Genomic DNA, 12,631 nt, shown 5'->3' with positions numbered 1-12,631 from the left:
CTTAAGCCCCCTACTTCCCTCTTCACTGTGTACGTCAGTGACCTTTAACCATGGCATGTTCCGGTTTAAACCGCGGTTCTAGTTTAGGATGGCATTATCTCATTACACAGAAAAAGAAAAAAATTACAGATGAAATCACGAAATTTAATCAAAATATACTCCCACGGTCCCCGAATAAGAGTTACTAATTTCCATTTGGTAAGTAGGTCTCACATTTCACTAACTCATTTCACTCACATTTTATTATAAAACCAATATAAAAAGTGGGTCTCACATTCCACTAACTTTTTCAACAAACTTTTCTTTACATTTCTTAAAACCCGTGCTCGGTCAAAGTGCTGCTCCTAATGGGGGACAGAGAGAATAATATTTTCTCAATTCTTTTACTAGTATAATTTAAATTACAAATCATGAAGTTTCAAAATTTCGTGATTGTCCCACAATAATTTTTTTCCAAAATATGCAGTGATGTAACCTAAAAACTTATACCTACACCAATTCAAGGTTATTCTTGTAGACGACGACACTTCACCCAAACAATACCCAACATATCACTAACATTCTGCATCAAGACACTCCCTATAAGACAAGTGACGAAATTAAAAAAAGTTCATTCATATATTATATACATATCTCCATAGCCATAGATTAGAACAAACATAAATTTAAAAACCCTAGTTAATTAGTAGAGTGGTTGGAGCAGTTACAGAAAGAATGTCCTCTTCTACCACACCCCCTCAAAACATGCCCAATTCATTACAATACTCCCTTCGTCCCACCATAGTCAAGAAATTTCTTTTCCATACGAAGATTAGAATGTTAATTAAAGAAATAATAAAGCGAAAATGACTCAACTATGCTAAAATGTTCCAAAATAAATTATAACTAAACTATAATGAAACGAGATACACAAATGACTCGACTACAATAGAACGTTTTAAAATGAAAAAATAATTCAACCATATTAAAACAGAAGAAATACATTAATTTCTTGCACCAAAGAAGATAAACCCCACCAAAAAAAAAGACTACTTAAATAATTCCACCACATTAGTTAATCCAAAATCCAATAAAAAAAACAATTAATAAACAAAGCATCCAATAAAATCCATCTTCTATAATAAGATGGAATGTAACACTCTCTCCCTCCCAAACCAACTCTCCCAAAATACACACACTACACAGTAGTATCGAAGAATGAAGATCGATCCGAAAACGAAAAAGCCGCAGCAGCAGTGGAAGCCCTTCACGGCCCGGTACTGCTGCTCGGCCGACGACCGCGCCAACTTCGGCAACATGAGCAGCAAGAAGCCGCCTTCGTCATCGAACTCTTCGTCGAAGAATTTGACGGCGCCGGCGCAGATGCCGTCGTTCAGGAAGCTGTCCTTCTCCGACAGCAGCCTGAGGTCGACGTCGGGCCGGCTCAACGAGGACCTGGCGCAGACGTTCGCGGGCGACCTGCACGACTTCCAGCTCAGCGAGCTGCGCGGCGCCACGCAGAACTTCGCCGCCCATTTCCTCCTCGGAGAAGGAGGGTTTGGTAGGGTCCACAAGGGCTATTTGGAGGAGGGGCTCAAACCCGGGCTGAAAGCTCAGCCGGCTGCAGTCAAGCTGCTCAATATCGAAGGCCTCCAAGGCCACCGCGAATGGCTCGTAAGTTTTTAATAAATCACGAGAGATGGTCGAATTCTGTTTCGTATAAAAATTGAATTATAAATTAAATCATGAGGTTTTTCAATTTTTTATAATTATTTTATTCGTCTCGTTTCATGTGAAATACACGATGATCACGATGATGGGATGATTGTGAAAAGTGCAAATTTCGTGATTTGTATTTCAGTTTTTGAAAAGGGAACATCATGCCAGAATTTGCTCTATATAATTATGTTTTCGGAAAGCGCACGATAAATGAGAATTTGCCCTTTATAGTTTAGTTTTTGAAAAGCGCACAATAGACTAGAATTTGCCCTCTATAATTTAGTTTCCAAAAGTGCACAACAAATTTCATCATTTATAATTTAGCTTTTATACATCTAGATATTACTAGTATTTTTTTCTTTAAGGAAATTCAAGAAATATAGATATAATAACTTTTGTACAATAATATATTAGTTTGGGTTGAATTATTGGCGTGCTATACTTTGTTTGATTGTCATTATCTATTGGAAAAAAGATGCTTCTATAGCTAGCCACATGCAAAGATTGATTTATATGTCTTGATTAATAATGAATTAGTATATTACTACTAACATTATGAATTTGTTGTGTGTTTGAAGGCGGAGGTTATATTTCTTGGGCAGTTGAGGCATCCCAATTTGGTTAAGTTGATTGGCTACTGCTGTGAAGATGAAGAGAGGCTTCTTGTATATGAGTTCATGCCACGTGGAAGCTTGGAAAATCATCTATTCAAAAGTAACAAAACATGACTCTTTTTTCAAAAGTTTAGCACTATAATTGCTAATATTCATAATTAATTTTGTGAACTTTTGGTGTGTGAATTATGTATAGGAATGTCTGTTTGTTTGCCATGGGCAACAAGGTTGAAGATTGCTATAGGCGCAGCCAAAGGCCTTGCTTTCCTACACGGTGCTGAGAAACCAGTCATTTACCGCGACTTTAAGGCCTCTAATATTTTACTTGACTCGGTGCGTATTTACTATATCTCAATCTGAATGACCATAAACAACTACTATTACTAATATTTATTTTATATTTTTGTAGGAATTCAACGCTAAATTATCTGATTTTGGACTAGCAAAAATGGGACCGGAAGGTTCAAACACTCATGTCACCACTCGTGTGATGGGGACATACGGTTATGCCGCTCCTGAATACGTCAACACCGGTAATTTTCTAATTTTCATTTTCATCAAAAAGCTTATAATGAAATAATTTTTGTATTCAACATAATTTATAAAATAAACATTGGTGCAGGTCACCTAACCACAAAGAGCGACATCTACAGTTTTGGAGTGGTTCTACTAGAATTTCTAACGGGCCGGAGAGCGATGGACAGAAGCCGGGCCGAACACGAGCAAAGCTTAGTGGATTGGACCCGGCCCTATTTGACGAGCAGTCGGAAAATGCGGTGTATAATGGACCCAAGATTTGCAGGCCAGTACTCCGTTAGGGGGGCTAGAGAAATGGGCCTTTTGGCCCAACAATGCGTGAGCTTGAACCCGAAGGACAGGCCCAAAATGCCTGCGATTATCGAAACGCTAGAGAACATTCAACATTTGAGGGATATGGCCATCACAAACGGGCAGTGGCCCGTTACGCCTAAAAACAGCCGAAATGACAACTCGGTTGGCAAAGGGAGGAGGCAGAATAGCCTCGGCTGTAGAAGTGCTGCCGTCGCCGCCAGCCCAAGAACGAAATAAATTGTTGAGTTATTATTAATATTATATATATGTGTATTTATGTAACGTATATATGATATATGTTTTGTGGAAGAAAACTAAGGCATGCTTGAATTGCCGATGTACTTGTCTATAATGTGAATTATATGCTATAAATCTGTGAGCCTTCTAAGGTTGCAATTTTTTTGCTTTGGCGATAAACATAGTCACTCTTTAGCTTTTGTGTGCTTTAATAGTTCCACACTCACACACACTACACTCTGAGTGAGTGTAGAAGTGAAGTAAAAAGAATGAAGAAATTAAACATTACAATATCAAGATTAAATTCAGACTTCATCCCCGGCCCGGAGGCCCTAATCGCGCTCGAGCATTACGTGTCTACTTCTATCATAGTAGGCTGCTGGCTGAATAACTCAAATAAGTGACACTTACGCTAAAACATAAGATTTGTAGATTGAATTTGCCAGACAAATGCCACCATAACTACACAGAATGCGGATAAGGATAATGAAAAAACGTTTAGAACAAGAATCACATACGCAACAAGAAAATTTCGACACTGGGGAGGGTGAAGTGTGAAGATATTTCTGAGTAGTCTATTATATCAAAGATTATCCATTAATTAGCAGTAAGGCTAAAATTAACTGTCTCATCATATAAAAGTACTACATCATATGTATCTCTGTCCAAAATTTAACCCATCACATGACAATCATACTCTCGCAAATCTATGCATTGGTATGGCGAGAACGAATCTTCAGTTGCCCTCGAATTTTGGGTCCGCTGTCACGTAGTGGTAGGCAATCACCAGAACAAATATGAAAATACCAAGAAAATTGGCAAAGAAGCCCAGGTCTTGATCATCAATCATCTGTTACAAAAGATTGATAAAAGTCATATTTCATTAGTAACTCCTCGAGAATCAAGATCCCTTACTGCCATTGGCAATTTGCAAAAACACGAAGACACAACCTTGAAAAACAAACTGGTTCTAACATCTAATGTATTACTATAAACATTTTGATAAAAAAAATAGACTAATATACAGTACTACTTATCATCCATTTGCTTCGACTGATTCACAGTTTCCAAATGACTTACCTTCCATTCTTATAATCAGTAAACACATCTATGATTAATTTCATGAATGTCTTCTCCACTTTCCATCACAAGAAACACAAAATGTATAAAAGTGTTCAGTTGCTTTATATACCAACCATCTACATTTTATAACTAACAAAAGGGTCCCAATGATCCTAAACACATTCAGAAGCCTGCCCAAAACAAACTAGTATCCCTCATTTATACTTATCCACATTGACCAATTCACAGAGTAAATGTAAATAAAGAATCCAGTTATAAAGCGAATGGTGGGCAGGTGACAGTTTTTTCATGAAAAGTTAACTTCTTCAAAATTCAAGCTTTTTCCACCTGCCTCAAGGAAAACTTTTAATGGTCCAAAGGATCTGAACCGAAGGCAAAAAAACTCTGTAATACCAAAGCAAATTACTCAGGAGACACTTTTAGGATCACAATTTATAATATGAAGTTAAATCAATTAATCTTTGTTGCCTATAATCACCTTTCCTCTAACTATTTATGTTTTCTTTGCTCAAATGACTGAATGAGAATGTGAATTTTTGTGCAATTTTCCATTTCATCATCCAAATAATGAAATTATAACAGATCATTGACCAAATATTTAAAAACCTTGGATTCATCCGCAGATAATAAAAACTTTCGAAAAATACTTTTAAGAACAAAAATGGTCTTCTAAGGCAGCTCCTCAAGTCAATGGATCGGCAAATTGATACGCAAAATAGTAAATTAACAAACAAGAAGCTCAAAAAGAATGCACTCAATTCAGTGATCAGATCAAGGAATCGCAATTAAACGACAAAATTTCCTTGCAAACATGAATGCGAACTAAAATATCGATAATTCCGAATGAATTGAGAAATTAGAAGTGATAAATTTAGGATTCTTACTTTGATCGGAGAGGAATTGCAAAACCGGCGGCGAAGCTCAGATCTGTAGAGCTGCAGACTGCAATCGAAAACTACCGAATTCTCAAGTCGTTGCTGTGAACTCCTATATATATGTAGCCAATACGTCGACGTTTAGTAGCTCTATGAAACTCAACGTCGTCGTTTTGAGGGTAATTTCTATCGTGGGCTCTCGTAATTAATTTTATTGTTGGGCTGATGATTTTGAAAAATGAAAAATGAAAAATGAATTACATAAACATGGGTTGATGATCATCGTGATCAAAGGAAGGAAAATGGATGTAAATTCTCATTTTATTTTTTTAAAAAATTACTACTACATTTTTAGAAAATTGTTTATATGATTTGATCCTAATATTTTGCTCTCATCGTCCAAATAAAAGTGACAAAATTGTTTTTGTTACAAAGATTAAAAGAATCTTAAGATCAATTAAAGGTACAATCAACAAATAAGGCAAAGAATTTGAAATAAGTGAGAATCTCACAATGTAATCTACCACTACTCTTCGTAGCTGAATAACTAACTCTATGCCTCGACTTCAAACTCTGCCCCGATCGGAAGGTGATCGCTGGGGTGGAAATAATTCGGCAACCCGCCACTTACATCGGGGGATTCTGCTACTGGAAGCTCAAGATAGTTCACTGGTTTTACACCTTGATCAGGGGAAAATAAGATGTAGTCAAGAGTGCCTGTGAATCCGGGAGTGCAGTTCGTGAACTCCGGCTCCCCTCCTGCAAATGCGTACACACTTGCCAGTGGGATCGGCAGATCATCCACACTCTCTGGTCCCATGCCACTCGTGCCCGAGACTAGGTATTGATACACCTGGAGTAGTTGAAGCATTTTTACAAGTAAAGAACTATTTTTCATGATTTGTTTGGCAATCACCCCTATGATCAATGATACCGCATCCAAGTAGCTGGCAGGGTGTCATGAAGATTCTTGTAATAGAATGTGTGTAAATTACTCAAACTGACCTGATCTCCGGGAGTTGAATTGAAGTCCCCCGCAACAATTACTGAGGGCGAGCAATCAAACTTTTTGGCTACTAGCATTTTGAATTCTGCTAAGCGCGAAAGCAAGTACTTAACCTGCGCAATTTTTACATCGGCCCATTCTGGATCCCTGCAGAAGATTATCGATAATTATGGGGTAAGAACCTCAGTAACATATTTATTTTTTCTTTGTAGCCAATATGCGTTAGGGGTATTTAAATTTACAGATTTCTGAAAAGCAGACCAACTTACCAGTATATATGAGTGTTCGCAATAATAACATAGTGAAATGTAGGATTCTTAAGTCTAAAAGCAGCCATGGTTCCTACACAGTCACGCTTTAATCTTACACGAGGATCATTCGGATCTCCGCGATCTTCTGAACTCTCTTTCTCGGAACCTGAAAATCAAAGGCAAAACTGTAGACTTTCTTGACAATCACGTATGTAATCAGAACATTTAAGGCCTGTGATTAACTAAATACTAGTATGCAAACAGTGGCAAGAAGCAACTTTGAGAAGGTTACCAGATTTTGTCTCCTCTTTATTTCCACCAACTAGCAACTTATTGCCATCATCTGAAGATGATGTTTTTTCGTCGTCAACTGTAGCCACCAAATCATTGTAGTCAATTTTCTCTTCTATGACCAACTCTGCACTAATTAGAATAACCAACAACATTATAAGATCAATGTACTAGGAAATCATCACATGGCATACATACAGCTTGCTAATTATCAGAAGACTATATGCAGAAGATAATTGGTTCAGATGAAATAGTAATTAACGAGGTTACTAAGAACTTGCAATGATTCAGACTACAGAATTTTACATAAATAAGTTTTTAAAATGCTAAAATTGTATTTTTCGAAGCACTATGCATATCTGGAGTAAATGTAAAACTGCAATGAGAAAGTAAAGAACCAGCATACTTATCCTGTTTATAGAAAATTCCGCATCCATCTCTTTTTTTCCCACTTCTTTGAATGTAGATACTTGAATAGCCCAGGCTCGCCATATTGTTCTTATAAAATGTATCATACTCATCGACTTCCTGATATGTATGTAAACCAATTCTTTATAATAAACAACAAAAAAAGAAGGATGGATTAAATGAAGAATTCATCACTGTATTAATATTTTACTACAAAGACACGGAAGTGATGTTTACCTGTAGACAAAAAAAATCTGCTTCAAGGCTCTTAAGCACTGTGAGAATGGCCTGCGACCGAGCTTTCCACCTACGCATAAACTTAGAAATATGAAAGTATTGCAATATAAAAAACATTTTACTCATATATTGGCGAAAGAGTTCAGAGACACAAGGTGCCCCATTAAGTGAAGTATTTGCTAGAGAACATACTTGAGACTAGGACCCGGTGAATGTGGAAAAAAAATTCTTTTCACGTATGCCTGAAAATATGACAATCAAACTGATCAAGATAATTGTACCATCTTCCAATAGCTCAGGGAAATATATGCATAGAGAGAAAACCAAAGTGTTTAATGAAATAGAGTGTGTGGTTGATGTATTGCACAGAAAAGCCCTTTATGAAGGGATCATAGTTAAACAGCTACATAGAATTGTCTCCATTCGTAGCTGGTAAAATAATGAGAATTGAGAAGACAATATAGTATGAGAAGAAGCCATCTAGAATAATACTACTTGATTCATTTCAGCACCAATAAAAGGAATCAAATATGAAACTCCTTAATATTAAATGGAGATATGCTAACTACACCAGAAGTGTTGAATACGAATAGACCAAGTACTTGAATTAAAGAAGCTTGCTAAACGATAGTGAGTCCATGTTCATATATCCAATCGTCAAGTAGGATTAATCTTCATCTCCCTAGCAACAAGGATTTCTCTGTCTTAAATATAAATGAGTATATCGGAGAAAAGTAGCAAATGTGACCAGATATAACCAATAGAACGTGCAAAAGAATATCATTATACCTGTGCCAAAATATTATACGATACAAGCCGGAATTTGAAGCCTGGAATATCGAGCAGAGGGCATTAGAGAAAATTAGTTACTATAACGAACTAAGGAAAAGAAAGAATAAAGATCAAAGAACATTATTGTGAGACACACACACCATCTGTTTTACTGATAGAAGTAACTTCACTCTGCTCAACTGGAACAAACTTTCGACATATTGGTCCAGGAGCTGTGCTCATCTTGCTATAACGAGCTGCGCTGCAGATAAAATGAACTTCAGATTACCTCATACAGTAGAAAAGAGGCAAACAGGTTTACAAACCGCAAGAAAATCCCCTACTATGCAATTGAATCAATCCACAACTTCATTACTAATACACCCTGAACAAGATAATACACTTTTAAAACAATACACATAATACAGCATAAAGTCATTCACATGAATTAGTTCTCATTATTAATATACATAATTTCCCCAAAATATGCTACACACTTGTCACTCTAATTAGCATCAATTTCCCCATTGAAACTACAATATGGTTGAGGAGAAATTAACTAGCCTTTCCATCAGCAACTTTCCTAATGATTTTAAAACACAATTCTTCTAGAGGATGATTGGATCCCAATGAAAAAGAACATTAACATGAACCACTAAAGCTCCATTGCCAACGTTATAAAGAAAAACAAAACAATTGCAATTTAGATTTTCCACAATGATGAGTTTCGTGTGAATGGAACGTGGTCATACCTGAATCGAGGAGGCAAGAAGGAGCACCTCAGCATTGCCTTGCTTCGGAAGCAGTTTTGCAGAAACGCAGAGTCCAATTTGACGACGGCGAAGCTACATTTCAGATTAGGCACGTGATATTCACGTGTCTTCCATAATTGAGTTGGGCCTTACATATTAGTCTACTGGGCTTCAACCCAGATAATATTGGGCTTTCACTGCAATTTTCATTTCCAAAACTATATCCACATTATTAAAAATCTCTTGAACTATAAGATTATCAATTTGTAGTATTGTATTTGTGGCACAAACGATGTTAATATTGAGTCATGTAATTTTAAAAATAAAAAATATTGCATCCAGTGAACTCTATCAAGATTCAAGAGGCTAAAAAATGCATTTGTGATACATTTTGATAAAAAACCAATAGTTTGAGATTTAATTACGTAGTATTAATTTATTATAGTTTGGGACATTTTTTATGCTCCTTTCCTCCCATAAAATTAGTCATATTTAATTTTACGTTCGTTCCATATAAATGGTTTGTATATATTTATGGAAGTCTTTTCTTATTTTCTCTTATTTTGACATATTTCTGTGAGACGGATGGAGTATTTGATTAGTTATCTTGGAGTATTTGATTAGTTATCTAACCACTTTTGTTTTGGTAAGATGAACTTAACTATCATATGCATTATCTTGATGACAAGTATCCTACACGTAATATGCATACTGATTGATGGATTCATCATTTGATTATCTATCCATTTCTTTGTCAATTATTTTGATAGTGAAATTTCGTAGAACATACTAACAAATTCCAGCTGGGGTAGAATTCGCTATTGATAATAGTATGTGGATTCTTCTATATTTCTAAATAGAATTACAGTAATTGATGATTTTGCATATCGTTAGAAGATGAGAATAGAAATTAAGTACTTGAATGTGACACATGAGAATGGACTAATGATAGAAATAAATCAAACAAATATATTACTACGAGACACATCTGCTTATAAAAAGAGATTTTATTGTTCTATCCTTTTCTTTTTGAAGAATATTACAGTGAGTGATATTTTCAAACTTTTTAACCAGACAACCGACATATTGTGAAATAATTTTATCAAAATATGCGATAAGTTTAGTCTATGTTACTCTAGTCATAGCGCAGTGATAAAATGCAAATTCTAAATATTGTACAAACTTCAAATTATAATTTGGACCATCGAAAAATGTCAACAGATGATAAAATTACATTAACACAAAATATCAATACAACATCAACCACTGACAATGTGTTGACATTTTCTGTTAATGTAATTTTATCATCTGTTGACATTTTTTAACAGTCCAGATTATAATTTTAAGTTTGTACATTATTTAGAGTTTGCATTTGATTACATCTCCTCTAAAATATTTCATTTGATTAAAACTATCATCAACAAAACAAATGTCCATGAATAAGAGGAATTTCTAGATTTGATGAGTTAAAATAACGTTCAAATTAACCCAAATCCATCTAGTTCTTCGTTTCACAAGAGAGGTTAGTTTTTTCAAGTAGTTGTGGTGAATTTAATTGTCAATGAATTTCTATACGAAGCAAGTTCTTTAAAGCCAAGTCATAATAAAAAAATATTTACTACTCTTGATGTTCAATCGTTTTCGGTGTGGACCAATTTCCATTCTGGCATCAACATTGAAGTTTGGTATTAGATGTCTCAACCAATGAAAAAAAATTGACATGTTAGAAAAATTAAATTAAATTAAATTAAAGTTAAACATCTTAATCATTAGGATGCCGACTGATTTGTTCAGAAATAAAAGGATAAGTTATACAAACACCACTACAAAAAAGAGTAGTACATTAACATTAGGATTAGATGCTTGTTTTATTAAAGGTGGGCGTGATTTTTCAAATTCTGCATCATGGGTGTGTGAGTACTTAATTAACAATTAAGTATGAGAATTAAATGAATTGAAGTTTTATTTAATTTGGAGTACTAAATTTGTATGATCCAAATTGTTAGGTTTGACATCGACAAAAACCGAAGTCACATGAACTAGTGATGCCAGAGACTGACCATGCAACGTGCATTTAATTAGATACAAATTATAATTCAACTATTAATGATATAATTAATTACTTTTACCATCATTATTGCTCGACCTTTAATCAACATCAGTATTGGCATTTTATATTCAAACATGCACTGATTGATGCATACTAATTGGTGGATGATAATTATTTGGCCCCACTTGAGCACCACCACTAATTGTCAATTGCCAAATACTCCTATAACAATTATCAACAAACTAATTAAAAAAGGATAAGAATTTCTTTTTGTCATTTTAATCCATACACCAATAAAAAAATTTTATTTTAATTTGAATAGTTAGCAACAATCAAAAAGTACAAGTAACACTTCTCCCCCTAGGGATACGAATTTCTCTATCATTTTAATCCATACACCAAAAAAAGTCTAATTTTAATTTGAATAGTTAGCCACAATCTAAAAGTAAAACAACACTACTCCCCCTAGAGATAAGAATTTATTTTTGTCATTTTAATCCATATACCAATAAAAGTCTTATTTTAATTTTACAATAAATAGTAAGCTTCATTATTATATACATAATCGTATCATTTATATTTTATTAAAATTAGTACATAAAAGTGAAATCCAATGCTATTTTTTTTTTTAACTTGTAATTTTATAAAATCTGTATAAAAAGGAACTGCTAATGGTGGATGAAACTATTAGTTTGCCGATTTTGAGTTTTTGGACGACTAAATTCCATGTATTCATAGTTTCGACATTTCATGAACAATTCCAATTTTCAATTTTGCTATAGTGAGGAATTGCATATAAAAATTTAGAGGCACTCAGGTGCATGTATCTGATATAATTAAATTTGAACTATGTGAAGCAAATTTCATTTCAAAAGCAACAAACACTAAATAAAGATCAATTAATTCTACTTGAGGATTATTGAACTCATTTACTCACCGCAGAATTCAATGAATGTATACAACTTTTTACTCAAAATTAATCATCAGTGAGAATAAACCTATAAAATAAAGTATTGATTAATTAAATTGTTGAAAATGACGCGAGTCCTAACTATTATTCCAGCATAACATAAAACATTAATATAATCACTTATACTAAAATGAGCACACAAAAAGGCAATTTACGAAAGGCTAAAAGAATACTACAACAAAAAATAAATAGTGCATATAAAAAAGCTCCACTAGAAATGTGATGCAAAGTGAAAACAAATAGAGATGCGATCGCAAAAAGAGACATATGCATATGCTTCCATAAAATTTAAAGCACCGCCATCACACGCGTCGCTGTTAATCAATCTTGTGATTTCCTCTCCCATATATATACATTTATTAATGTCCTATTTTCAGTGAATATGAATTTTTTTAAAGAGTGAAATTCAAAAATGGTCCCTGGACTATGGGTTTATCTCAAAAATAGTCCCTGGACTTTAAAAATATCACCAGTAGTCCCTGGATTAAGGGTTAATATCAAAAATAATATTTTGAGACGAAAATGCCCTTTTGAGGGGTTTTGGGGTTTTGGGCAAT

The 12,631-nt window shown here is 34.5% G+C and overlaps 3 protein-coding genes across 4 annotated transcripts; 1 reads left to right on the top strand and 2 right to left on the bottom strand.

Annotated features, from left to right (window-relative positions):
• The first annotated feature begins 1,156 nt into the window (after window positions 1-1,156).
• Window positions 1,157-3,541, top strand: LOC125215793 (probable serine/threonine-protein kinase PBL15). Its single transcript, XM_048117342.1, has 5 exons — window positions 1,157-1,653; window positions 2,277-2,412; window positions 2,509-2,645; window positions 2,722-2,845; window positions 2,935-3,541. Exons 1-5 carry the CDS (start codon window positions 1,198-1,200, stop codon window positions 3,378-3,380), a joined length of 1,299 nt encoding a protein of 432 aa, XP_047973299.1. The 5' UTR covers window positions 1,157-1,197; the 3' UTR covers window positions 3,381-3,541.
• A 387-nt stretch (window positions 3,542-3,928) lies between these two features.
• Window positions 3,929-5,462, bottom strand: LOC125215351 (dolichyl-diphosphooligosaccharide--protein glycosyltransferase subunit 4A-like). The gene is made up of 2 exons (XM_048116745.1): window positions 5,348-5,462; window positions 3,929-4,230 (listed from the first exon to the last, which is right to left on the bottom strand). Exon 2 carries the CDS (start codon window positions 4,228-4,230, stop codon window positions 4,117-4,119), a length of 114 nt encoding a protein of 37 aa, XP_047972702.1. The 5' UTR covers window positions 5,348-5,462; the 3' UTR covers window positions 3,929-4,116.
• A 297-nt stretch (window positions 5,463-5,759) lies between these two features.
• On the bottom strand, window positions 5,760-9,133 carry LOC125215350 (carbon catabolite repressor protein 4 homolog 4). Of its 2 annotated transcripts, none has more exons than XM_048116742.1 (10): window positions 9,055-9,133; window positions 8,464-8,564; window positions 8,321-8,361; window positions 7,724-7,773; window positions 7,532-7,601; window positions 7,293-7,414; window positions 6,888-7,018; window positions 6,614-6,761; window positions 6,344-6,491; window positions 5,760-6,191 (listed from the first exon to the last, which is right to left on the bottom strand). In XM_048116742.1, exons 1-10 carry the CDS (start codon window positions 9,087-9,089, stop codon window positions 5,892-5,894), a joined length of 1,146 nt encoding a protein of 381 aa, XP_047972699.1. In that variant the 5' UTR covers window positions 9,090-9,133; the 3' UTR covers window positions 5,760-5,891. The 2 variants fall into 2 exon arrangements, with proteins under 2 accessions (XP_047972699.1, XP_047972700.1); XM_048116743.1 differs by having other exon boundaries at window positions 8,464-8,559; window positions 9,055-9,131.
• Window positions 9,134-12,631: the final 3,498 nt, after the last annotated feature.

This window comes from Salvia hispanica, chromosome 3, assembly GCF_023119035.1.
Source record: "Salvia hispanica cultivar TCC Black 2014 chromosome 3, UniMelb_Shisp_WGS_1.0, whole genome shotgun sequence".
NCBI classification, from domain to species: domain Eukaryota; kingdom Viridiplantae; phylum Streptophyta; class Magnoliopsida; order Lamiales; family Lamiaceae; genus Salvia; species Salvia hispanica.
This window is presented reverse-complemented; position numbering and strand designations above follow the sequence as displayed.

Excerpts from the sequence above, each read along its gene's own strand:
- LOC125215793 (XM_048117342.1), top strand. The coding sequence starts at position 1,198 with ATGAAGATCGATCCGAAAACGAAAAAGCCGCAGCAGCAGTGGAAGCCC. Across the intron at positions 1,654-2,276 it reads AAGGCCACCGCGAATGGCTC|GCGGAGGTTATATTTCTTGG; the intron begins GTAAGTTTTTAA and ends GTGTGTTTGAAG. Across the intron at positions 2,413-2,508 it reads GGAAAATCATCTATTCAAAA|GAATGTCTGTTTGTTTGCCA; the intron begins GTAACAAAACAT and ends AATTATGTATAG.
- LOC125215351 (XM_048116745.1), bottom strand. The coding sequence starts at position 4,230 with ATGATTGATGATCAAGACCTGGGCTTCTTTGCCAATTTTCTTGGTATT.
- LOC125215350 (XM_048116742.1), bottom strand. The coding sequence starts at position 9,089 with ATGCTGAGGTGCTCCTTCTTGCCTCCTCGATTCAG. Across the intron at positions 8,362-8,463 it reads TTCTATCAGTAAAACAGATG|GCTTCAAATTCCGGCTTGTA; the intron begins GTGTGTGTGTCT and ends TCGATATTCCAG. Across the intron at positions 7,602-7,723 it reads TCACCGGGTCCTAGTCTCAA|GTGGAAAGCTCGGTCGCAGG; the intron begins GTATGTTCTCTA and ends GTTTATGCGTAG.